The sequence below is a fragment of the Schistocerca nitens genome, chromosome 2 (genome assembly GCF_023898315.1).
Source record: "Schistocerca nitens isolate TAMUIC-IGC-003100 chromosome 2, iqSchNite1.1, whole genome shotgun sequence".
Classification (NCBI taxonomy): domain Eukaryota; kingdom Metazoa; phylum Arthropoda; class Insecta; order Orthoptera; family Acrididae; genus Schistocerca; species Schistocerca nitens.
The window spans coordinates 705,978,230-706,005,043 of record NC_064615.1 but is presented as its reverse complement, the minus strand read 5'-3'; the positions used below and the strand labels follow the sequence as shown (position 1 = coordinate 706,005,043).

The window sequence follows — 26,814 nt, the reverse complement described above, 5'->3', positions numbered from 1 at the left end:
CAGATGAATTTCCTTTTGTTTCACTTTCTTTGCATTTAGAAAACGAATCACAGATCTGATTTCACATGCAGTGGCATTTTCAATTACAGCTGACATTATAAAGAAGGACTACAAAGCACCTGTAAGCAGCAGCAATCTCAAAATGGTGTACATGTCTTCTCCTTGAGTCAGAGTAACTGCCACGCATGCTCGAACTGCGATCGTGGTGCTGCCACGGATAGAAATAGAAACAGAACTTACTTTGTGGACGACCCTCGTATTTGTCAGCTGAGAGAACACATCTATCGCATCCTTTCCAGGCAAACACCTACGTATGTAAGGCAAACACCTATGTATGTACACTGAGACCTTCACAAGTGCACACACACAATTCTATGCTCTGAAGGTGTGAAACCCCACTTACAACCACCTTACCGCATAGAGTGGTACTACGAGAAGATTGTATGCTTGACTTTATCGTTAATGCAAAACCACTCCTTTCTCACTGGGCAGTGTGAAACGGACATACCTCTGTCCAGAAAAATGGCTGACAAGGACAACACAGCACAATCCCGACCCAGTTTCAACTGCTTCATCACCGCCGACTCTTCTAACGGTCAATGAAAAGAAGCCGTTGAGAGACACAACATACTCAAGTTGATGGGTCCATTTGGCTACAAGGTTTTTAGACACTGCTCTGTTTTTCTGGTTGAGCCTGATAAGCAGACAGAAGTGACACAACAGGCAGTGCATGTTGCGTTGTTTTAGCACGTAATTTTGCAACACTGGTGCTTCTGCACCAGCCTCCATAGGCACTGTATTCTATAACACTTGCGTGCTTACTCTTAGAATAGTTTCTCATTCTGTTGTTAATTACTTACAGAGTTACTTTTTGACTATTGAACATTCTAGCTGTCAGGTTGGTTCTACTGGTATTCATCCTTAACTAACGCCCTGCACAACACAATAAAGTGTTTATTGATTCTGACATGAAGAGTCTCTTTCGCTACACTGGCGGCTAATGGCATGCATCAGTAATTTGTTTGGACACCCACAGACACAAGGTCACTCCACCAATCTTTTAACTGGTAGTATCTACCAACTATTGTACAGTTATTTTGTTAAGTCCCTATGGTATTAGAATTTTAGTTTGTGTATTTCGTGTCATCAAGAACGCTTTTCTGATTGTTCATCTTTTATGTATTATGCATACTTTGAAAGTGAGAAGGATATATCAAGTGTGTCCTCCAATCTAAGTGTGTCTGAAATCTGATCTGCAGGAAGTTTCAAAGGATGAGGACTTGTTTTAATATGTAGTTATGCCTTCCAGAGTAGCTTTTCTACAGAATTATCCCTCACAATTGTTGAGTGTTTCATTTTTCTACTAAGTACTGAATAGAAAACCCATCTTTCCACAGAATCTATTCAGTTTGAGAACATTCTCAACATTCCACATAGCTAACTGTAACTGAAATTCTCAGTGATCTGCATTAATTAATGTCGCATTGCTCTGATGTTAAAGTCAGTCTTTCTCCTGTTATGAAACATCTATTTTCACTCTGTCTTCAAAGTGATACTGATAAAGATTGAAAATATTGAGCTTAATTTTGATTTCTACATTCTCTGTGACTTCTGAATTGACGATTCTGTACTCCCTCACTAGCTAAATAGTATAATCCAAGTTGTAATATTTTTAAGTTCCTGTACTTATTCAATCAAAACCTTCTCATTTGTTGTGCATCTACTGTGTTTTCAATGCTGATGACAAGTTCCAAAGATGATGGCCAACATCTTTCGAATATCGTATTTGTTGCAACTTCACCCAGAAAATTATTGAGTCCCTGAGTAAAACTTAAACTGATGCAGTGAAGATGAAGAGTTTTTGATTTATATGCGAAATTAATATTAGGGGTTCATGACCAAAATTGATGTTTCTTTTTCTTAACAAACAGGAAACACCATGCAGTTCTTCAACATCATTATTGTATTGCGTGCTCCTTCTGTGACGTAGCATTTCCCCCCTTCCTCATACACTCCACAGGAGTATAGTGCATGTTAAATGCCTTGGCCACTAGATAAGCATTCCACTGGGGATCCGTTGGGAGAACGACAGTGGTGGGGGATCACTCAGAGCACTGTAGGGGAAACGCCAGGTGCTGAAGGGAAGTATCATTCTAAACTGAAGCCTACACTCACATTTTTGGTAAATATTAAGCATGGCCCCTCTACATCCACACTTGCATGGTGACCATTCAAAGAGATTGCCACCTCTTTTTTGGTTAATATCTACAAAAAATTCCACCGAAAATAGAGATTTATTTTTGCTTGGTTTGTTAACTATTTAGAACTTTCAGAGATGAGTCACGAGTGGGGAATTTTGAGTAAAACCTACGCATTTCTCTTGTGGCCATGTTAAAATTTTCTTATTTTGTCAAAACTCAGTGGCGCTTAGACAGTCTCACCTCACTAACATGTTATGCAGACACAATTGTGACAAAATTCTGAAACCGTGGTTTATTATGATTATTAAGTGAAAAACTGAGGAAAGGTAAGGTCAGCACCTTAGGAAAAAGCACATCCTCAGTACAAAATAAACAGGTAATGATTTCACTTAGGTTGTTCCAAACCCACAGAATTTCTTGTTTCACCAGTTATTGATGGCTCTGAACAATTACAATCTTTCATCAAATAAGTCTGTAGTTACTGCAATAACACAATAGACAACGAAGTTTTGCACAATAACCCTATGGCAAAATCCTCTCCTCTTTGTGTACTATCATTTACCAAACTCTCATTTCGATATGTCGAAGCATTTATAAAATATGAGGAATCTTCTGCATATTTCACCATGGATTTTTCACTGGCATGGTACCGCAAATGCGTGTGAAATGTCAGGTCAATTTTCTCGAGACTGGTGACTGTTGGAGACCTCCAAGCAAGTCTAAAGAAAAATTCAATATGTAAGCTAAATTTGATACGTAGCAACATATTATGCAATATGTACCAGACACAAAATCATAGCAAGCCCTATTTTTACTTATCAACGTTTTTGAATTTTGTGCAGTGTTTTACTTCCACGTACATGTCACAATAACTAGTGCCATTAACAAAATGACAGGCACATTGTAATGAGCCTGACGTATAAAGCTACAAGTAAAGCAAAAATGAATTTTTTTCTCCCCAATAGCTTCCGTAAAATCGTTTGAGAAAGACTGCAGGGTGTGCGAGCCGATTCTGCATCGATGACTGGCTGAAAGGTAGCAAACGCTTGGCGACCTGCCCTTCTGAAAAAAAAAAAATAAAATAAATGAATGAACTTGCCCAGCTCTAGTGACCTCCCCTTCTGAAAAAACGAATGAACTTGCCCACTTCTTTGGACGAAAACTGGTCACTGCAGATCAACCACTGTATCCTGTGCAACCGGTACACCACTTTATCCACTTTACCCCTCTCCTCCCGCCTCCTGTGGAGCCACAGCTCACCGCTATGAGGAATCGTCTCTCCCTTCTCCCTCTCCTAGGCTGCCATTATAATTTTGTGACATATGATGAGCTACAACTGCTGCCCCCAATCTTAAGAAATTTGAGGCTTCGGCACAGGCATTTTAGCCTAGAAATGTCCTTCTGAATAGTTCTAAGGATCCTCAAACCGAGACACTTCTCAGTTGCCCAGCTACAGCAACGCACAACATGTTTAGTGGGTATGCGTATTTGAAAAAACGTACTGAGAAGGAGCTGAAGGAGCATAACAAAGTTGATGTAATCAAGGTTATTTAGGGCCAAGCAAAGTGAATATGAAACATTTGCCAAAGTGAATATGAAACATTTGCCAAACATTGCTTGGATTTACAAACAATGCTGATAGTGAGAGAATTCTGTATCAATATTATATGGTTGTAACCGACAGGTGGTGTTACCTTGAAGAAAGTACTGCAGAAATTGTACTCTCCTTCCTTTTGAGTAACAGAATTTGGTGCAACTGTACCAACAATGAAACTATTGCTGAAATTTGCATTCTTTTGAGCAATAAAAATACATATTTCAAAAATTCTGTTGTATAGTACCAGTTTTCTTTCATTCCTCCAGCACACTGATGACACGGTAGTATTAAATGAAACATTTGCCAAGAATAGGATGCAACAGTGCGTAATCAGATTATTTTATCCATCGCATCACCACCAGAAAAATAGACACTAATTTGGCCAAAAATAGATGCTAATTTGCGAAAAAATATACAGTTTTTCATGAAAAATAGATGCTACAAATTCTGGTCCTTACACAAAGCAATTAATGGGTTCAGTTTGCTGTATTTAGTGAATCAAGTTTTAATGACCACTAACAAGATTTAAACCACTGTTGTGGAATTTCACAAAGTGCCTGTGGGATCTACGTAGCTTAATTGATATTTGCTGTCCCAAACATAATTTTTATATAATGAAGATCATTCCTATCTGATGACTTTAATAGAAAGTTACTAAATTTCTAAGAAGGATAAGGGCTACTACCTTCACCTCTCACTTCTACCCTCAACAACTGCATACAGCCAATGTCTGGCCAGTAACATATTAGCTGATCGGGCCTTTGATATTTGTAGCCTTAAGCTCCCTAGTGCTTCAACACCCCTTCTCCCTCTCTCCACTATGTTTGGGCCTTACAGAAGAGGGAGCAATATTCATCTCACCTAACCAGTCTGGTTGATATATAATTTTTTTTAAGTTTATTTTTAATTTTTCATTCTAACCATTTCCTGTGATATTCACGTATGTATTGTTATCTATGTGCTGAGTAGGAGCATTGCTCAGCAAATTTTGGTCGTTCCTGTGAAATGTGATTTGCCAACAAGATTCCCACTATGCACCTGCTGAGGGCAGTGAACAAGTTAATTGCTCGCTGTCATTTGGAGCATTCGTTCCATACTGGATGTGCTCTGTGGCACCAGCTTCAAACTAGCAATGTCATGAATCCTCTCCTACACATCTTTTTCTCAGACTCTGTTCCAACACCAAAATTTTCATCATGTTACGACTGCATGACTGGCTAATGGTCTCACAGGCTAATCTAGGTACATGTATGTATCCTGTGCACAGAATACGGTGAATTTATTAACTTTTAACCAACACTTTCATTGAAAAAAATTTCGTCAACCTGAGCAGCACCGTGTGCGCCTGTACACTGGTAATGGAAGGAATAGTTGTGTGTGTGTGTGTGTGTGTGTGTGTGTGTGTGTGTGTGTGTGTGTGTGTGTGGTGGGGGGGGGGGGGGGGGGGGACAAGCTTTCACTTTTGGGAACCGTAAGTCTAGTGAAGATCTGCATCAAACTAGGCTTTGGACTAAAGGCTGTAACAGCATAAAAATGGCTCAAAATGAAACTATACGACACAAACATGATACACATACTGAAGTACAAAAACTCACAGTGACAACTGCTACTGAAGTTAATAAGTCCGTCAAGAAGGCTAGGAGAACAACCTGCAAGAATGAGCATTTATGCTGTTGTTAGTGTCCCACCTAGATAATGACTGGCCATCATTCAGTTCCAGTATGATGGACATAGCAAAATTGTGGGAAAAGTTTAAACTGATTGTAAATCATGCTCTGGAGAAGTATGTGCCAAGTAAATGGATTAAGGATGGAAAAGATTCACCATGACTTAACAACAAAATCTGGAAAATGCTGGGGAAGCAGAGGCTGTCACAATCCACGTTCAAAAGAGCATGCGCAAATGACATACAAAAACTTCCAGCATCATACCTTAGCAAAAGATCTTGGCAAAAACCTGAGAAAATTCTGGTCCTATACATAAAATTGCTGCATGGGTTGAAGACTTCTGTCTAGTTACACACTGACCTATCTGGTATGGCAATAGAAGACAGCAAAAGGAAATCTGAACTTTTAAATTGTGCATTTATGGAATCATCTAAGCAAGAGGATGACTACCACCCAAACTCTCATAAGAAGGACATAGTAACACACATCCCTGGCATAGAGAAGCAACTGAAAGAGTTGACGACAAGTATGTTCACAGGTCCAGATGGAGTCCCCATTCGGTTTTACAGAGAGTACACTTTGGCATTGGCTCCTTATTTAGCTTAAATTTATTCCAAATCTCTCATCTAGAACAAAGTCCCAAGCAACTGGAGAAACTGCAGGTGATTCCTTTACATAAGAAGGGTAAGAGAATGGGCCTGCAAAACTACAGATAGGAAAGCATTTGTCCACAGATCAGCATGGATTTAAAAAGCATTGCCTGTATGAGACTCAATTTGTCCTTTTGTCACATGATGAGTCATGGATGAAGGGCAACAGACAGATTCCATATACCTTGATTTTCAAAACCGGTTCAACATGGCACCCGATTACAGACTATTCATGAAGGTTCCTGCATATGGAATAGGTTCCCAGATATGCGAGTGGTTTGAAGACTTCAGAAGTAATAGAACCCAGAACATTATCCTGTTGGCGAGTGTTCATCAGTGACAAGGTTATCATCAGGAACGCCCCACAGAAGTGTGATAAACATAAAAATCTGACGGACAGGATGGGCAACAATCTGTGGCTGTTTGCTGATGATGCTGGAGTGTATGGGAGTGTGTTGTTGAGTTACTATAAGAAGATGCAAGACGACTTGCACAAAATTTCTAGTTACTGTGATGAATGGCAGATAGCTCCAAATGTAGAAAATTATAATGCAGGTGAGTTGGAAACACAATCTCATAATGTTCGAATATAGCATTAGTGATGAGCAGCTTAAAACAGTCACATCAATTAAATATCCAGGCACAACATAGCACAGAAATATCAAAAGCAATGAGCACGAAAAGACACTAATAGGAAAGGCAAATAGTCCACTTTGGTTTATTGCAAAAATTTTAGAGGAGTGCAACTCATCTATAAAAAAAGAGAACATTTACAACAGAACTGCAACCCTTTTTTGAGTAATGCTCTAGGGTCTGGGATCCCAACCAGGCTGAATCAAAGGAAGACAGTGAAACAATTCACAACCATGCTGCTAAATTAGTTACTGGTAGGTTCGATCAACACGCAGGTATTATGAAGATTTTCCATAAACTCAAATGAGAAACACTGGAGGGAAGACTATGTTTTTTTCATGAAAGACTATTGAAAAAGTTTTGTGAGCCAGCGATTCTACTGCAGTCAACATATATTACCTGCAAAGACCAGGAAAGAAATTCAGAGATATCAGGACTTTCACAAAGGCATATTTTTCCTTTTCTCCATTTGCCAGTGGAATAGAAAAGGAAAACTCATAGTGGTACTAGGTACCCTCAGCCATGCACCATACATTGCTGTAAGAGGGCAAGTCAAAAATTATCTACACTTTTGCCATAATGTTTGTTACATTGCGCACCTTGTCTTCTGTCCTTGCACATGTCATTGTTATACTGTTATGGTAATGCTGTGACAGTTTGATCTTATTTCCGCTATTGTTCTTCCTTCTGTTGCAGTCATAACACGGCAGCTCCATTACAAGTGTGCACCAAAGAGGAACAATGGGTGGTGATCAGATTCCTTTGGTCGGAGGGTGTCAAAGGAGCAGACATTCATCACAATATGGGAGAAGTGCATTATCAAGTAAGATTGTTTTTATGGATCGAGAAGTTTGAAAGTGGTCGAACAAGTTTAACACATAAAGAGGGAGCAAGATGGCCATCAACCTCCACTACAGATGACAACATTCAGTGAGCTTGAGAAACGGTTCTGGCGAACAGGCGAATCACTGTCGATGAGGTAGCATCTGCTTTGAATATCAGCCATGGCTCCACCCATCACATCATCCACGATGAGCTCGGTTTCCATAAGGTCTGTGCACGGTGGGTACAAAGAAAGCTTACTGACGACCATAAGCTCAGCCATGTTAGGGTCTGTCAACGCTTACTCAGTCACTTCAACAACGAAGGTGATGCATTTTTAAGCAGAATTGTCACCGGAGATGAAGCATGGGTGCATCACTACGAGCCCGAGTCAAAGCTCCAGAGTATGCAGTGGAAACATCCCGAAACAACAATGAGGGAAACATTCAAGATGGGGCCATCCACAGGAAAGGTAATGTTAACTGTGTTTTGGAACTCACAGAGGCCCATACTTGCAGAGTTCGTGGAAAAGGAAACAACTATCAGTAGTGCAGGATATAGTGAATTGTTGGAAAAGAAGCTGAGGCCAACAATTCACACCAAATGCTGAGGTTTGCTGTCGAAGAAGGTGTTACTGCATGACAATGAACAGCCACACATGCGCCACACTATCGAAACCATCAACAAGATGAAATTTCAGGCATTGGAACAACACCCCCCCCCCCCCCCTACAGCCCACATCTTGCTCCATGTGACTTTCACTTGTTTGGGCCACTCAAGGATGCTTTGTGTGGTTGCATATTTGCCTCAGATGCGGACGTGTGAAATGTGGTGCAAAAATGGCTTCATGACCAACCGAAAACCTTTTATTTGGAAGGAATACGTATGATCCTTGACCTTTGGGCCAAGTGCATTGAGAAGGAGGGAGATTACGTAGAAAAATGATGTGCAATGTATACCTGTAGCTTCATGTTAATAAACAGTAGAGTGAAAAGTGTAAATAATTTTTGACTTGCCCTCACAGAAGGCTTTAACTGGGTAACTGAGAGGTACTATTGGGAATAAGTAGGACTCTATAAAGATTAAGAGAGAGAAATAGCCTTTCAGGACTGAATACAAATTCATAACAAGATGCCACCAGCAGATGAATACAGAATTGCTCAGTATGAAGTTTTGTCTAAACATCATATGCTTTGTCCTCTCAACAGACACTAATTTCTCCTGTTATGTCTTTTTTTTTTTCAATTTCTTCCTCCCCTTTCTTCATTGTGCCTTTGCAATTCTCAATTTTCCTTCAGCATCATTTATTGCTGCTTTTCCATGTTTCATTTATTATTTATATAATTTCATATCCTCTGAGATTAGTCTCATTTAAATCCTTGTCTGATGCTAGCATTTTAGTAATTTTATAACCACTTTGCTTTGTTGTATAGAAAAATGAAATAAAAATAAAATATCTATGATTAAGTCATATTTTGTTTCGGTAAAAATACTAATGAATAAAGTTTCTGATTTGTAACTAAAATTACATATTGTACACAATTTTATTCGGGGTGTCACGGCCATCATCAGTTTATTTTCAAAGATTCAGAAATGCTTATATAAAATCTTGGAACATATTACCTGATGCTTACAAAAGAAAAAATATTGTCATACCTTCAATAATTCTGAGGCCGCTGCCCTTTTCTCTACCTCCACTTCAAGACATTGATCTAGAAAGTCCTGAAATATCTGAGAGAGTTTTTCTTTCTCCTTTATCTCAGGTTTTCCATTTGTTGCTATAAGATACAAGGCCTGAAAGTTGATCAACAATTTTAGAAACCAAGAACTGATACACCATTATGTTCTTTTCTAAGTTTACATTAAGACCATCTTATGTTGGAAAGAATTCAAAGACTTTCCTTCCAAAGTTTCATTCTGTATCTCAAGCATGAGCTGCATTACTGTTACTTAAAATTGAACTGTTGGCTTCCAATTCTTATACTACATATGTATCAAAGCATACAACACACACACTGCTGCACCAACACATCACACAACAATGAGTTCAGTTTTCTGCACGTTTAACTGCATTAAAATTAGTCATATCACAATACAAAGGATAAACACTTTCACACTAATGTGTACTCTATATATTTCCAAACATTTACAATGGCACTTCAGCTACCACATTCTGATCTAGTAATTTACCCTTATGCAATCACTGAAGATCTTACCTTTTATCTTGTGCTCACCATTATTTTCTAATAGAAGTTTTTTAATTCCGACAACATACATTTATTAACTATTTTTTATTTGTTTATTGGCTGGTACAGACATCTGGTCTGTTTCCTGTGTACTATAGCAGGAGGATGTATTTTTGCTCGAACAACATGAGGATAGCATCCAACTATGCTATGTGTTAGTACTTTCACACACTATACACGTGTAAGCTGAAGAACAAAACAATGAGCTACAAGTGAACAAAACATTTTGTCATATATATATATATATATATATATCAGGTGAACCCTGCCATGGAGATGCACTCGCGCTTCCTGCAACCAACAGACCGAACATAAAAGGGATCGAATTGTGGCCTTCCGAGTGGTGGGATGGACCTTTCAAAGAATTGCCACCCAGGTGCTGTGTTGTTTGCGCAATGATGCTGGTATCAGCACTAACCTGAACATTCTCACATCCATGAACAAGGTTCTGGAAATCCATGCAGCACCGAAGCCCACCAGGATCACTGTAAGGGTGGCAGTGGCAGATCGTACAGCTATCACAGAACAGGTAAGAGGGCTTGTGAGCCCGGATGTATCAACAAGAGTTGTTGTGAATCAGTTATTAGCAGTGAGACTACAGTCAGGTACACCTCTAGCACGTCTTTTACTCATGCCACAGCATGAACATGCACGGCTTGACTGGTGTGATCAGAAAATCACTTGAAAGATGGAATCCCATATTGTGGTCTTCAGCGATGAAAGCAGCTTCTGCCTGCATGCAGGTGTTAGTCACTTGTACATAGACCACCTGGTGAGTGCTGTCTCGTATGTGCATTCACCCAAGACATACAGGCCCCAACCCAGGCATTATGGTCTGGGGTGAGACAAGTTACAACACTCATTCACCTTTGTTGCTTCCAGAGGGGACGCAAACCAGAGCATGGTTCATGCAAAATGTTGGACCCGTTCCTGCAACGGGAGGTGATGTGTTGTTCCAACATGATAATGCTCGCACGCATTCTGCCTGAGAAACTCATCATTCTCAGCAAGATGTGCAGGAACTTCCCTAGCCAGCAGTATCTCCAGACTTGTCTCCAACTGAGCATGTGTGGGATATAATGGGACAAGAAGTGACTCATGTGATTTGTCAAACAACAGCTCTTACAGAACTAGGTGAACAGGTGGAGCAGGCATGGCATAATGCATCCCAGGACAGTATCTGTCATCTGTACAATCGACTGGATGCCGGAGTCATTGCCTACACTGCCACTTGTGGAGGCTACACCACATACTACTAGCATGTTTCAGCTTGGGTCAGTACCTGGTAGCTCAGAACCGCTTGTGCTATTGATCTATAAATGTAATCATTTCACGTAATCCATATGCACAGTTGCAATAATAAATCTTTAGTGTATTGTACGCCTCTAAAAGGGTGTGCCAATTTTTATTTGGCAGTGTATATTGGTACATATAATGACCGTTTCAACTTCGAAGAAAATACCCCTGGGCAAAATAATATACAGACATAAGAAACTGAAAAAATTTTTGTAACAATGGATAAAAATCAGTAACTTCCATTGCCAATCCAAAAAAGCTGTGTACCCAAAAACTCGATCTCTCAAGAATGCCGTAATAGCTCTTATAGCTACACTTTCTACAACTTGTTAAATGAAGTATGTAATTTGTTTATGTATTGTAATTTAAAGTAAATATATAACAACATTATTGAAATGAAGTGCTGGTTGCCTTACAAAGTGAATAGGTGGTGATGCCTGACCTTAGAGAGGCACAATTCACTCTCATACAAATCATAGATTTAAAGCTGTTATACAATGCATGTTTTCAAAGTTGTGCAACATAGCAGTGTGGCACACAGTAACATTATTTTGTCTTTGTGGAAACTACAGATAAAAACTAGGCAACTGTTAAGTGCAAGTTTTTGTTTACTACTAATATAATAGAAAATCACCATACAATTCCAGAAGCAATAATATTGAGATGGGTAGATTTACAGAATGACAGGTGCTCCAGGATTTCACAATGTCGCAATCTTCAGCAAATGTAGCAGAACACGTTTGACGATGATGATGATGGTTTGGTGCTCAACTGTAAAGCGCCCGTAAAAATTCTGAACCTTTGCTCAGTCCAAACTCGTCACTTTCATGAAAGATGATGAAATGATGGGGACAACACAAACACCCAGTCATCTCGAGGCAGGTGAAAATCACTGACCCCGTCGGGAATCGAACCCGGGACCCTGTGCTCGGGAAGTGAGAACGTGACCGCGAGACCACGAGCTGTGGACTAGAACATGTTTGAGTTGCAGCAAAATATACAGAGGTGCATTGTCCAGAGTCTGATCAACATTCTGTACAAGTGTTTCTGTAAAGCAGTGAATAGTGAGATGGACTGTAATTTCCTTTTACAAATGACATGAAAATTGTCAGACATTACAGACAATGTTTACTGAGTATTGTTCCAAAATGACTAATACTAGTGAAAATCTGTGAGTAACTGAGTAAAAAGGACTAGCTGTTAGGAAATTAACTGGTATAAAAACAACTAATGATTCTGAATTTCCAGTAACACACTTCTGGAAATGTGCAAATACGGTAACTCTTTACTGAGCTCAACAATGAAGGTGTCAATTGCAATGCCCATGCAAGGTTCTACAGTAAACAGTAATGACACACTGTTGTAATTAATGATGGAAATGCGTAAACTGTTCAAAAAAGCTGAGGAGGAACTTCAAGAATCTTTCAAGGAACCACTGAACACAGCATGAACATCATTACACATGAGTTCTTGAATGAATCATTTCAATTAATTACTTCAAATAAAGCAAACTAAATTGTGATCAGAGTTTCTGGGCAAGCATGATGTGGTACAAAAAAGTAAAAGTCAAACTGCAGCTTTCCAATCATCAGCTACAACCTCGCAAAGCAACTGAGAACATCGATGTTCAAGTAAAAACACACAGTGTTGAATTTGTTACTGTCAAAGATGATTGCGTGTAAATCAGATGCACCTCAATTAAACTGGTCAACTATATTGTCTGGAAATCACAAAAGAACTGCTATTAAGAATGTTTCTTGTTCATTAGAAACCATCTAAAATGTAGTGTGTGTGGAGGTAGATTCTGCCTGAAAAATAAATCTCATGAACTCTGATTTACAATTCCAAATTCAGTAATGGATAATGGAATGAACATCCTAAAATTTCAGGGGTTTGGACCAAGTAAGGGAAACCATCCATCAACATTGATCAAGTACTGTTGAAATACTTTGTCCAAACTATGCCTAGAGTGGTAAGAGATTGTTTATATGAGCTACGTTACGACAGCATGTTTATATGGAAATATGCATAGTGTAACATTTTTCCTGTTGCAGGGAATTTGAAATTTTATAAATAAATACAAGGTGCATCTGAAAAGTATGGTCATATGCTAGCTAAAAAGCACACGCACACATGCAGTGAGACATGTCACCTAGTGCGACCATCATGCAGATAACTGAAGTGAAGTAGTGTGCACACTCAAACGAAGTCAGGTTGAGAAAATGGCTCAAATGGCTCTGAGCACTATGGGATTTAACATCGGTGGTCATAAGTCCCCTAGAACTTAGAACTACTTAAACCTAACTAACCTAAGGACATCACACACATCCATTCCCGAGGCAGGATTCGAACCTGCGAGCGTAGCGGTCGTGCGGTTCCAGACTGTAGTGCCTAGAACCGCTCGGCTACCCCGGCCGGCAGGTTGAGAACTCTTCACTGTAAAATCTAGTGCAAAATGAATAGTGCCATTTCATTATGAATTTGTGATGTGAGAAAATAAGTTACGAAAGACTCAAATTATTTTAATGAATAGTTGCATGAGAAAAATCATGTAGTGGAGAACATGCGCATATCCCAAAACAATGGCTTTAAAAATACATTTTTTTTTTTGCGCAAAAAGGAGAAGTTTTTGTGGGAATCTAACTGCAGAGATTTGTGTCATCTGCACAAAATGTTATGTTGATTAAAGCTAGAACACCATTATTATACAAAGAAGACATGATGCCACAAAGAAAACATGATGCCGCATAGCTCAGTGAATCACATCTGTTACCACTGAGTCACACACACGCCACAGTCCACATCACATCACTTGGTACACCACGTCAGTGGCTACAGATAAACTTCCTAAGTACCTTTGTGTTGAGTTAAAGCTAACTTCTCCCACATAGTCAATGGCAATAATATAACAATAAGCTCACCGCCTTCGATTGGGTCATTGAGACAATTTGCAGATGGTGACGCCATTTCTGATGTAATTAAGTAGTGTGAGTAAGGGTGGTCTCACTACTCAGGACTATTTGCACGATTAGTACAAGGTGCAATTGAAAAATTTGGTGAATGATCTCGGGAAAGAAAGGAAACAAGAGTTACAGTGTGTATTTACTGATCTTCAAAGTAATCACCATTAGCTACAACATACATCTGACAGCTGTAAAGCTGTTGGAAACTGTAAGCAAATGCTTCTTGTGGAAATGCTCAAAGCACGGTGAGCAGGCATTGTTGGATAGACACAACATCTGCGAAGTGTAAGCCTTTCAGCGCTAGTTTAAGGTGGGAAAAGAAAAAGTAGTTTGGCAGCGCCAAATTTGAAGAATAAGAAGGGCATTGAAGAACAGTGTCACATTGAGTTCAGTGATAAAGTTGAGCACGTGGACTGCAATGTGCTGACAGGCATTGTCATGGAGGAAATTCAACTGTCCACAAAGGTGAAGTTCTGGGCAAACCCACCAGTTCTTGCTATAAAAAAAAAGCAATCAACATCATGTTAAGCTTGGATTTAGTAATCTGATATTTTTGGGAGGCAGGGAAGATGAACACTGCGCCACTGATTGTTGCTTGGTCTGATGACAGTATTGGTAGCACCAGATCTCATATCCTGTAGAAGTAGTTTCCAAAAACTGCAGATTCCCGTCAGACATATCAATGAAATCCCAAGACGTTTGTATGTGAGTTAGCTTCTGCTCATCATTCAGCCTGTGTGACTGAAACTGGTCACAATTTTTTTTTCCTTTTCAGATGTTCATGAACAGTAGTACTTATGCTGTCTTTGCTTATCTTCTACTCTCCTGCTCAGTTTCAGTGACAGCTGCCGATGTCTGTAAACACCTGTCACACTCATTCGGTGTTGTCTGGGATTGTACTTGTTGACAGTTGACACAAACATGACTTACCCTTGACACGTACCATTCCATCTCCAAAGTGTTTAAACCATTTACACACACCTCTTTTACTCACTGCTTCAGCACCGTACACTTCCCAGTTACTTGTGGTTACTCCCCAGTTACTCTTCACACAGTGCCAGGTCGGGCGAGTAAGGTACATGGGGCAGTGGGATCACGCCATTTTTAGCCAGAAACTTAACAGAGATGGCTATGTGTGGTTGAAGAACCAGTGTAGTCCAAGTTGACGCAAGGGGGGCCATTAAGCAGTTCAGTGACATACATTGCTGTTCAGTGTTTACCTCAGATGCCAACAGATGTCAATTCACAGCTAGGACAGTTAGCTTTGTGGAACTTTGACTTTAGTCAGGTGCAACAGAATTATAGTAAGGAGACTTACAATTGTGAACGACAATGCCTTCAGTAGGCAAAGGACTTTGTTCTGCACCACATGCAGATATCAATGTATACATTGAGTATCTCAATATAGCTATTTTACAGCGATATTTGTTTATTCGCTCGATGTTTGATTTGTGCTTCCACTTCCATGCACCTTCCTGAACAGTACTGTATTTTGTATGTATGTCCACCACTTGGAACCATACGAGGGGGTACCAAAAAAAACGCATCATTTTTTAAAAGTTATATGGCCGTGTTTGCAGGTGCGTTGTCGTGGTGGAAGAACCAGTCTCGTGTCTGCCATAAATTGGGTCTTTTATGACAAACACTGTTCCATAATCTTCTTAAAAGTTCTTAAAATGGTCTGTGAGCACAAGCTCTAGATTTTTTTCAATATTTTCGTCAATTCAGGCAGTTGATAGACATCCACAATGAGGTTTGTCATCAATCAACATTCACCATTTTTTAATTGAGCATAATACTCTTACACTTGAGTTTTTTCCATAGTGTCACATTGGTAAGCGGTTTTCAGCATTAAAATAGTTTCAGCAGTATTTTTAGTGAGCAGGAAACAAAATTTCATAGCTGCACATTGTTCACCTAAACTTGCCATCATAAAAAATGAAACAAGAACAAACAGTGCTAGCAAAAACAATCACTGCAGACAAACAGAGCTAGCCAGGTTGACAAAACAGGTGGCACTGAACTGGCAATGAGTTGCGCTATGCCCACGTAATGGCACAAATGCATAGTACACATGCCCCCAATATGGGGGGGGGGGAGGTGTACCCCCACATATTGTTTGGCACCAACACTAAGTGCTATAACAATGATGACAATCTTAACATAAATCTTTCAGACGTGCTGAAGAATACAATATAGCACCATCTCAATGTGTGGCAAATTCAAAAATAAGAAACTGTTCTAATATGCCAATGCTAACAATTCCTGTAGATCCAAAAAAGGAAGAATATTTGTACGTCTACATTCAATGATGTGGAAAATATAATTGCAAGGAGTTTCAAGGATGAAAGTCGAAACATTGCTTTAAGCAGAAACATACTGCAACAGAAAAATGAAACTGCTCTGAAGATTGGCACTGAAAATTTTAGTGCATCAAACAGCTGGTTGAATAGTTTTGAAAAACATCATTTCAAAGTTCAAGTGGAGAAAGTGAATCTTTGGTCAAGGAAAGTGGAAACTATTGGAAGAAAATCACACTTCCATGAATGGATACGAGATTATGAGCTCAGATACATGTTCAATGCTGACAAAACTGACAACTTTTATAGTTGACTTCCTGCATAATTATTATTCTGTTAATGGAGAGAGTCATGGAGGTAAAGAAGTTAAGAAAACATCATGATGCTGTTATGTGCAAATAGAAATGGAAGTGACTTCCATTATTAATTCCCAGGTGTTTCCCAAACACAAAAACGCTATTTTGTACTTATGAGTACAGCAGTGATGGAAGCGTTTACAACTTTTTCGGGTGTTTAGATGCCAAGAAGGGTACAGCAGGAAGGAAAATTGTATTTATTATAAACCTATGCTTTGTACATCCCCAGGAAACATAATTTCTGGGGAATGTAAATGTTGTGTTCCTTCCTCCAAACTGCACATCATCTGCAGCCCCTGGACCTGGGGATAATACATTCAGTTAGAGCCAATGCAGATTAGCAGTTGTGTACAAGTCAGTTTCATTCTTTGACAGGAAGGAAGTGATGAGACTCGGCATTCTACAGGCTATGCATATGTTTGTTGCTACCAGGAACTCTGTAACACAACCGACTGTGCTGAACTGTTGAAAACTACACTGTTCCAGAAGCAGAACAGAATAAAAAAAACTGATATTTCTGTAAATGCAACATTCCAGGACATGTCCTGACTTCCATACTGAGATTGATATGCTTATGAAGGAACACTAGTAAGAACTGGTGGTGGTGGTGGTGGTGGTGATTATGATGATGAGTCACTTCTAATTTGTATCAACCATCTGGAGTGACAAGTTCTTTCCCTACAATATGCTGGAAGAGCAAAAGAATGAAGACTTCTTGATTTTTTAAAAGATGAAGGATGTTTTCTGTGGGAAGCGTAATACAGTGAAACCTCTTTATAACATTCCTCCATATAATGTTTTCCTCTATGTTACACCTGTTTTTTTCGGTCCCAACTAAAAGCCCATTTAAACAATGTTAAATGTTCCTCTTTACTGCGTTTCCTCTATATTACAATTTCCTCCATGTAAGGCTCATATAATTGAAACCCTGGTCAATTATTTACCTCTTTATAACGTTTAAGTGACTGGATGTAGATTCATCGTTGTCCGTTCTGTGGATTCACAGTTTGCACCGGCTCGGAAAGCCCACGCTCAGCGTGTTTCATATGTCAGCGGCAGAACCTGATCACGTGACATGTGATGCACATTCTGCTTGCGATCTTTTTGGCGCCATTTACTTTCACCCATCCACCTACCGGGCCCCATGTTTTAATTACAAAAAACTAATCATTTGATACATTGATCATTTGCAATGAATATCATACTACAGTGTTGTGAAAATTTAAAATGTCATCTGAGGCACGATTTGTCAAAGCTGATTAGTGGTATCCTGATCTTCAGTCATGCCCTAAAATTATTATTTGGAAGCCTTCCTCTTTATAGTGTTTTCCTCTATACAGTATTCAGAATTTGTGGTCCCTTGAAAAACGTTATACAGAGGTTTCATTGTAATTATATATTTAGTGCATTTAAATTTTTAGCACAGGACATGGCTATTTTCGTAATTAAACAGCACTTATATCACCTAAACATGCTTGAATTATGATTCTGATTCACTCCTTCCATGTACTCGGGCAAAACCCCCATTTAAGGAAAATATATTTTGGTATCCAGAGATTCATTAAAAGGGATTTAACTGTACATTTTATCAATTTTTACAGAACACATCCTTAACAAAAAAAAAAAAAAAAAAACCTTAAGAACTGTTGTTTGTTTTGTCTTTCCAGCATATTAGTGACAGAAACTTTCACTCCAGCTAGCTGATAGTAATCTAAGGAAAGACAGAAAACAGCTGCTAGTGAGCACTGGAATAAATCAATAAGGAAAGTTAAAATTTGGTGTCGGACTGGACCACTTCTCTTGAGTGGTTGTCTTAACTGTTTCTACAATCTGGATGGTCCCCGGCCGATAAGTTCCCAACTTATCCTGACACTACTGACATAAGCTTCTATTCTCACAGCATTCACTGATTCCCATATGAGTTCAACCACACATGTGCATCTGCACAGAAGGGATATTGAAGTAACTGAGCCCAATACATGATGTCTGTTTTTTCACACATGTCGGGAAGAACTCATACCGTTTATAATCCTGCAGCCTTATATGAATATAAATTGAAAGGAAGACAGACAGTGGCTGCTAGGAGGTATTGAAATAAATCAATGAGGAAATAAATGAAAAGAACAAGTTTGCTTTTATTCTACTGTATTACTTTTATTGTGTTAACTGATCTTTGGCTCATGAGGCCATCGTCAGACATTTACTGAGGAAAACTGGAAATTTGTGACTGACAGACTCGAAACCAGACTTACCACTTCTCATGAGCGATTGCCTTACCCAAAGTAAGTTCCTGATAACAATTCCTTGCACAGCAGTGGCAAAACTTCATGCAACAGACTCTTCCTCATCTGTTGTCGTCAGCTCCTATCTCACTGTGTGCCTTCACAAGCACTTCACACTTCTCACTGATGACACTCATCTCGGGTGTGGAAGTCAGGACATTGCAATCACAAGCTATAACTCCTGGAATGATCCATTTTCAAGAACAATTGTGGTCTCCTCCATTCTCTCCCTGTTTCATCATCATCATCATCTTCAATCGCAACTGATGTACCATAACCAGCCATCATGAAACAATTTAACAAAGTTTTTTGTGTTACACAATTCCAGGCAGTAGTAACATATACGCGTAGCCGTTACCAGAAAGGACTGATAAGAGAGACACAGAAGATCCAACAAAGAGCGGCGTGTTTCTTCAAGGAATCATTTAGTTCTGCAAGGATGATACCCAGATGCTCAACAAATCCCAGTGACAGACACTACAAGAGAGGTGTTGGACATCATGGAGAGGTTCAATATTGGAATTTCGATGGAGTGCTTTCTGGGAAGAGGCTAACAACATATTACTTTGTTCCACAAACATTTCACGAAATGACCATGATGAGAAAATTCAAGAAATTAGAGCTCATACGGAGGCTTACCAACTATCATTCTTCCCACACACCATTCATGAGTGGAACAGGGATGAGAGGATTAGTTAATCATACCAGAAGTACCCTACAGCACATACCATCAGGTGCCTCACGCTGTATTGATGTCGGAGTAGATGTTAAGCATTGAGGCTCATCAGTTCCTTCCTCTCAAGAAACAAAATTTACTTCTGCACAACTGCTACTTTCCATTTGGCTTTAACAGAGTGTATTATGTCCACATCCAGAGAATGCGAATGGCTTGTGCAGTTCAGAGGAAGATCTATCACCCGACACAACATCTGAAGAATCTACCTCTTTCTTTCAATCCAGTCACTGTAGTCTATTTTCTTGAAGCAGAGGTCCTGCTAATCAGGACCTCTGAAATCCCGTGTGCATCCAAAGAAAAGCTTGACTACTTCACATTCTGCAGCTGCTATTGGAGCAAAAGAAGACAACTTCTACTCGTAACACGAAAAAGCACGTCCACTACTTTCTCTTTACACACCTATACTTCCATGAATGTCTGCACAGATGATTAGAGTGACTCATAAATTAGAGTAGAACAGAACTCTACATACAAGACATGCCTTGAAGGCTCAACATGACATTCCAGATTACAATATATTTCATTTGTCACAAAACCATCTTGTCTTTTGTTTTCATTCTTGGGGAGTGTGATTGATCTTTAACAGTCAAGCCACTGCCAAGCTGCAATGCCAAAACATAAAAGGCCCTGCCCACAGCAGGTGAAGTCAAGTCGTCACACCTTGCAATTTTCTTGTACTCTACACCTCCTGTTTAATGTCTGCACGTACGAAAACGAACACCTGCACACAGTAAATGTTCCACGACTTACTGCTTACTTAATATTATTCTGTCACTATCATCTTTCTTTGTAGTTTACAAAGACCGAAATGTCATTTGTTTATACAGCATGTAACATTTCAACAGCCTCACTTCATCCACATACAGTCTGAAATTATAAATTGTGACTTTTTAAAAATAAACCAACCAGCCATTCAACACACTGAAATTTTCAAAACCTTTCCTCAGGGTAATTTCACGAGCCTTCTCTTGCATCATGTTTCCACTTATAGGAATGCTGACACTTCTCATTCCATTAATACATTTGAAAATAATATTTTCCAAATCATTGAATGTCGACATGCAAATGTTCTTCCTGATGGATCTGACAAACCTCTAGTTTTGACATTTAACAACACTTCCTTGTTTCTGAGTAAGCTGCACAATAAAGACAGCACCAAATCGTAGATCTTCACCATGTTGTAAATTTTTTTGTTATGACTGTCTTTCCATTGTGGATTATGGTAAGCTTTCACTGAACTGCAAGCTTGCTGTGTTTGCAGGGCACAGCTCTGTACAGGTGAAGCTGACAAAATTGTTGGTACAGGACTATATTTCTCAGGTCACACTTCTTACACTCTGCGACTTCTATGCCAGATCAAGTGCCCAATGTCGCAAGCTACACAGGGCTGTACACACTCATTTTCTGATTCATTAAACTACAATAAAAGTATGTGTCATCTGAAAGAATAGATTACCATTTGCTGCCGTCACAATGCACAAGGTACGAACTGCATGAAACTGAAATAAACTGGAAATTCACTTTGACATATTAGGAACTGCGTAAAAAGTGGCTCTTAATTTGCAGAATGATTCTTGTTTATTCCTTAAAAGTAGACTTCTTCTTTAAACAGGGAGAAATAACATTGTTCTCAAGGAAGTTTCACGGGGACCAATGGAAATATTCATTAAACCCAAGATTTCTTTTAAAGCGGTTTGTCAATTCAGAGTTTCAGTGCAACAGTTAGACTGCATATATTACAGAAATTAACTCTGAAACACAAAAGATAATTCTTCATAGTACAGTTATCTTTGCTTAAATTTGACAAGCAAAATATATAAAATATACATACCCGGAGAGGGTTCTCATTCAAATATGGAGGTTCACCTTCTATCATCTCAATAGCCATAATCCCAAGAGACCAAATGTCAACTTTGGGCCCATATTGCTTCCTAGTTACAACTTCTGGAGCCATCCAGTATGGCGTCCCTACCATAGTTGTACGTTTTGACTGCTCTGGTGAAATTTGAGCACAAAATCCGAAGTCAGCTGTTGAAAACAAAAATGTTTTTTAGTACATGTAATACATGAAATAAGTGAGATTACCATCAGAATTAAAGATCACAAACTCTGTCCAACAAAATTCCAAGCAGAGTTCCAACAACAAAGAAAAACTTCATATAGTAGCTTGTCCACTTACACACAAAATAAAACCATTCAGCAAATATCACAAAATACATGATAATGCACAACCTCTTATTTCAGACAAGTCATGATTCAAAAACAGCATGTTGTTGGTGAGAAATTGATTTTATAGGCATGTATTGTTATTTAGGGATATTAAAGTGTAGAACTCTAGTTACCTAAAGATGGGTTATTTGACCTGGAAGAAGTTAAAATAAGACTGTGCAAATAAAGAAATTAAAGAGGATGTAATGACCCTAGACCATTATATAGCATTAGAAGTCACCTTCGACTCTTCAGATTCAAAGCGAAAATATACATACAAAGCTAGAAATAACAGAACCATCAGGTAGGAAGCCAGAAATGGTAAACAAAGATAATTTATTTGTGGATGAAAAATATGTTACATTACGATCCTACTTGAGCAACTTAGACAATGCAGTTATGCATAGACAAAATTGGCAGTTTTTTAACTTAATATAAATAGTAGAAGTTGCAGGAAGTTCACAGGAACAAAAAGAGGAAAAAATCTCACATGGAATGCGGCAAGCAATTGGAGTTATTAAAGACACAGTAAGTGTTTCAAAGCAAATTGTAATAGGTAAATGATACAATATGTTGGATTGGGGAGAGAGGTGTGCTAGGTTAGTCTGTGCAGTTGTGCAAAGCCACTATGCCAGGGTGGCACAGTGGTTAGCACATCTGCCTAGTGAGAAGGAGACCCAGGTTCGAATCACAACCCTGGTACAAATTTTCATTCACTGCTTCAATCAGCAAGATACTTCACTATTTTATATTTTCTACTGCACATTTTGAAATATTATACCATCATTAGGTAGAGGCATGTGAATTAATATGGCATGGATGTATTGTAAGCATGACTTTTGGGTAATCTGTGGCACTGCCTTTCAGCGGTCACAGGCTCATTTTCCAGTTGCATTTATATAATACACTATACACTGCAATTTGTATTTTCACACTGTATGTTTAGAATATAGCACATTCAGTTCAACAGCAGAATGAAACCACCAACACAACAATCACTTGACACAGAGAACTGGATAAAAGCCAAGTAGAGCCATCTCAATGCGTCACTGTCTTTAACTATACGTATCTATGTTGTTCCCACATATCTCACACGTAAGTCTCTTGTTATATCTTGGAGTCCATCTAAAAATTTCCTTACTTGATCTACTATCTACTATACATGCTCTGCCTGCCTCCACTTCATTTTTGTTGGAGTATTAACATCTTCCACTAGTCCGTTCCCTGATCAGTTCATTCATCTGCCTGTTTCTTATAGTAACTACATGCATCCATTCATTGTTAACAGTCTTTTCTATGTCTCAAGTCCTCCAAGTTAACTGGTGGGGAAATACAAAGATATCATGATGAATTATATAAGTAAACATGGGTGAAAAAACTATGCATTCTGGGACTAGCCACAGGTTGAACAAATTTTGTATTCCATCCTGCATTTGGCAATGGTATATTCCACCTTATAGGCATCTGTAAATAAATAGATTTTTTTGTCATCTTAATAAAGGTCAACATGTTAATCATTATGTGAGATGAAGAATCATTTTCTGTGTATAAAACTTCTTTTTTTAATTCATTTGTGACCTCAGTTAAAAATTGTAGGGCTATTTCTGACAATCCAAATCAGCAGAAAACTTTCTAAGATGTATCAAGTTTTTACTTGGATCTGAAGAAGGCTAGTGAGTAACCTAGACAAAACTGGTAACTCTAAAATTTTCTGTTGCAATTAACACCATGAATAAATTTTATATACAAGTGAAATCACTGTTGAAACAGAAGAAACACAATGATGTCAGTTTGAAACTTTCAATATCAATTTTTAAGAATGTTATTAAAAAATACAAAATAACTTATACATATAAACAATTACTGAGTTACAAAATACTTACTCAGTTTAACACTGCCATCCAGACCTAACAGTATATTGTCTGATTTAATATCACGGTGTATGACCTGATTACTGTGCAGAAACTCCAAGGCTTGAAGAACTTCCCTGCAGACAGATGCAATCTGTCCTTCATCCATACAAGTTTCTGTAACCACATCTGTCAATGAGCCGCCTGGCAGGTATTCCATCACCACCTGTAATAAAATGACAAATAGGAAATAGAAATCACACTCTTTGCATTACAGAAACTTTTTTTTTTTAAATGGCTTACATTCTAAGCCCTCTACATATTCCACCTGCCCACTGCATCTACCTCTCCAGCCTCCTCTGTCCATCTTCTCCATCCCTCTTTCTGTACATCTTCTCCCTGCCTCTTTCCATCCATACTCCTCACCCTTTCTCTGTCCATCTCCCCTACACCATCTCTCAGTCCATCTTCTCCCCCATACTCACTCTGTCTGCCTCACCCCCCCCTCCTACCTCCTCCCTCTCCCCCTTCCACCCCCCCTCTCTCTCTCCCCGCCCTCCCCTCCTCCCTCTCTCTCTCTCTCTCTCTCTCTCTCTCCCCACCTCCCACCCTCTTTATCTTCACCACCACCTCTCCCCTCTCTCTGTCCATCACCTCCTCCTCCTCCTCTTGCTCTCCATCATCTCCTCCCCATCTATCTACTCCCCTCCCTTTCTCTGTCCACCTCATCGACTCTCTCTCTCATCATTTCTTCTTTCCCCTCTCTGCTCAGCCACGCCCATCCACACAACCCCTGCAATACATGCCAATACTATCCCAAGCATTTCTGTAATGCAGGGCAGCCTACATGTCAGAGGTAGGGACGGACACACACACACACACACACACACACACACACACACACACACAAAAGTGACAGATCAAAGTAAAATGCATACAATTTAAAAAGTAGGAAAAATTAATTATTTGCTACATTAATCAAAATACAATTTAATATATTGTTTCATACAGATTGACAGCTCTAATTTTTCTTCTGTGATGATCACTTCCACCCACAAAATCTCATGAACATACTGATGAACACACTGTGACAATAGCACTGTGTCTTTTATTAATGTGACTTATCAGGTGTAGATCTTATTTTCTTATCCATGCAGACCTCTAAAAACAGTTTATTTTTTCTCTTTTCTGTCATGCTTCTTTAATTTGAACTGTCTTAATGCTAAATTGATGCACCCATGGTCTAGGGGTGGCATCTTTAATTAGTAATCAAAATATCATCGGTCCCGGGTTCAAAAACCCACCACCGCTTAAATTTTGATTAATAATTAGCAACGGTGGCCGAAGACATACAGCATACGAAGTTACCATCATTCTGGCATCTGCCTTATCAAAGAGGGCGGAAGAGAAGACAGAGGTTCAGAGCACCCTCTTGTCCTTTGTGTGGGAAACTGCCCCTCAAGGCGGAAGAATCAGCAATGAAGAACGGCGTGAGGATGCAGAATGGAAACCACTGCATTAAAGACACATAACGTGTATCCACAGGACATGTAGCATGTAACTGAAGATGAGTCATGATGATCTTTCCATTGGCAAAAGATTCCAGAATAGCCTCCATTTGGATCTCTGGGAGGAGACTGCCAAGGGGGAGGTGACCATGAGAAAAAGACTGAGTAACCAATGAAAGGATAACATTCTATGGGTCAGAAGCTTGAAAATGGTAGGGAAATTAGAAAATCTGAAAAGGGAAGTGCAAAGGCTCGATCTAGATATAGTAGGGGTCAGTGAAGTGAAATGGAAAGAAGACAGAGATTTCTGGTCAGATGAGTATAAGGAAATATTAACAGCAGCAGAAAATGGTATAACGGGAGTAGGATACATTATGAATATGAAGGTAGGGCAGAGAGCATGTTACTGTGAACGGTTCAGTGATAGGGCTGTTCTTATCAGAATCGACAGCAAACCAACAGTTATACATGCTGATGTTGCAAGCTGAAGATGAAGAGATAGAGAAAATATATGAAGACATTGAAAGGGTAATACAGTACGTAAACAGAAATGAAAATTTAATAGTCATGGGGAACTGGAATGGTTTTGTAGGGGAAGGAATAGAAGAAATGGTTGCAGGAGAATACGGGCTTGGGCAAGGAATGAGAGGAGAAAGACTAATTGAGTTTCTGTAACGAATATCAGCTAGTAATAGGTAAGACTCTGTTCAAGAATCACATGAGGAGGAGGAATACTTGGAAAGGCCAGCTGATATTAGAAGATTTCAGATAGATTACAACATGGTCAGACAGAGATTCCAAAATCAGATACTGGATTGTAAGGCATACCCAGGGGAGCAGATATAGACAGATCACACTGTCGTAGTGATGAAGAGTAGGCTGAAGTTTGAGAGATTAATCAGGAAGAATTAATACACAAGGATGTGGGATACAGAAGTAGTAAGGAAGGATGAGATACAGCTTTTAAGTTCTCTAAGGCTACAGATACAGCAATAAGAACACCTCAGTAGACAGTAAAAGTGAAGATGAATGGACATTACTAAAAAGGGCAGTCACAGAAATTGGAAAGAAAAACATAGGTACAAGGCGGTAACTGCGAAGAAACCATACATAACACAAGAAATACTTCAGGTGATCAATGAAAGTCAAGTTCAAAAATGTTCAATGCTCAGGGAAATTCAGGAATACAGAAATACAAGTCACTGAAGAATGAGATAAATAGGAAGTACCGGAAAGCAAAGATTAAATGGCTGCACGAAAAATTTGAAGAAATCAAAAAAGAAATGATTGCTGAAAGGACTGACTCAGCATACTGGAAAGTCAAAATAACCTTCGATGATATTAAAAGCAATGGTGGCAACATTAAGAGAGTAACGAGAATTCCACTGTTAAATGCAGAGGAGAGAGCGAATAGGTGGAAAGAGTACATTGAAGGCCTCTATGAGGGGGAAGATTTGTCTGATGTGATAAAAGAAGGAACAGGAGTCAATTTAGACGAG

The 26,814-nt window shown here is 39.1% G+C and overlaps 1 protein-coding gene across 3 annotated transcripts in view; it reads right to left on the bottom strand.

Moving 5' to 3' along the window:
- The window catches only part of LOC126236873 (serine/threonine-protein kinase Pak), a 144,168-nt gene that overhangs the window by 8,718 nt on the left and 108,636 nt on the right, over positions 1 to 26,814 (bottom strand). For all 3 annotated transcript variants that reach the window (XM_049946495.1, XM_049946494.1, XM_049946496.1), the window contains 3 exons: positions 23,841 to 24,033; positions 21,581 to 21,777; positions 9,227 to 9,364 (listed from right to left, as the gene is read on the bottom strand). In XM_049946495.1, the coding sequence (XP_049802452.1) occupies positions 9,227 to 9,364; positions 21,581 to 21,777; positions 23,841 to 24,033 (528 nt within the window). The remainder of the gene's footprint in view (positions 1 to 9,226; positions 9,365 to 21,580; positions 21,778 to 23,840; positions 24,034 to 26,814) is intronic.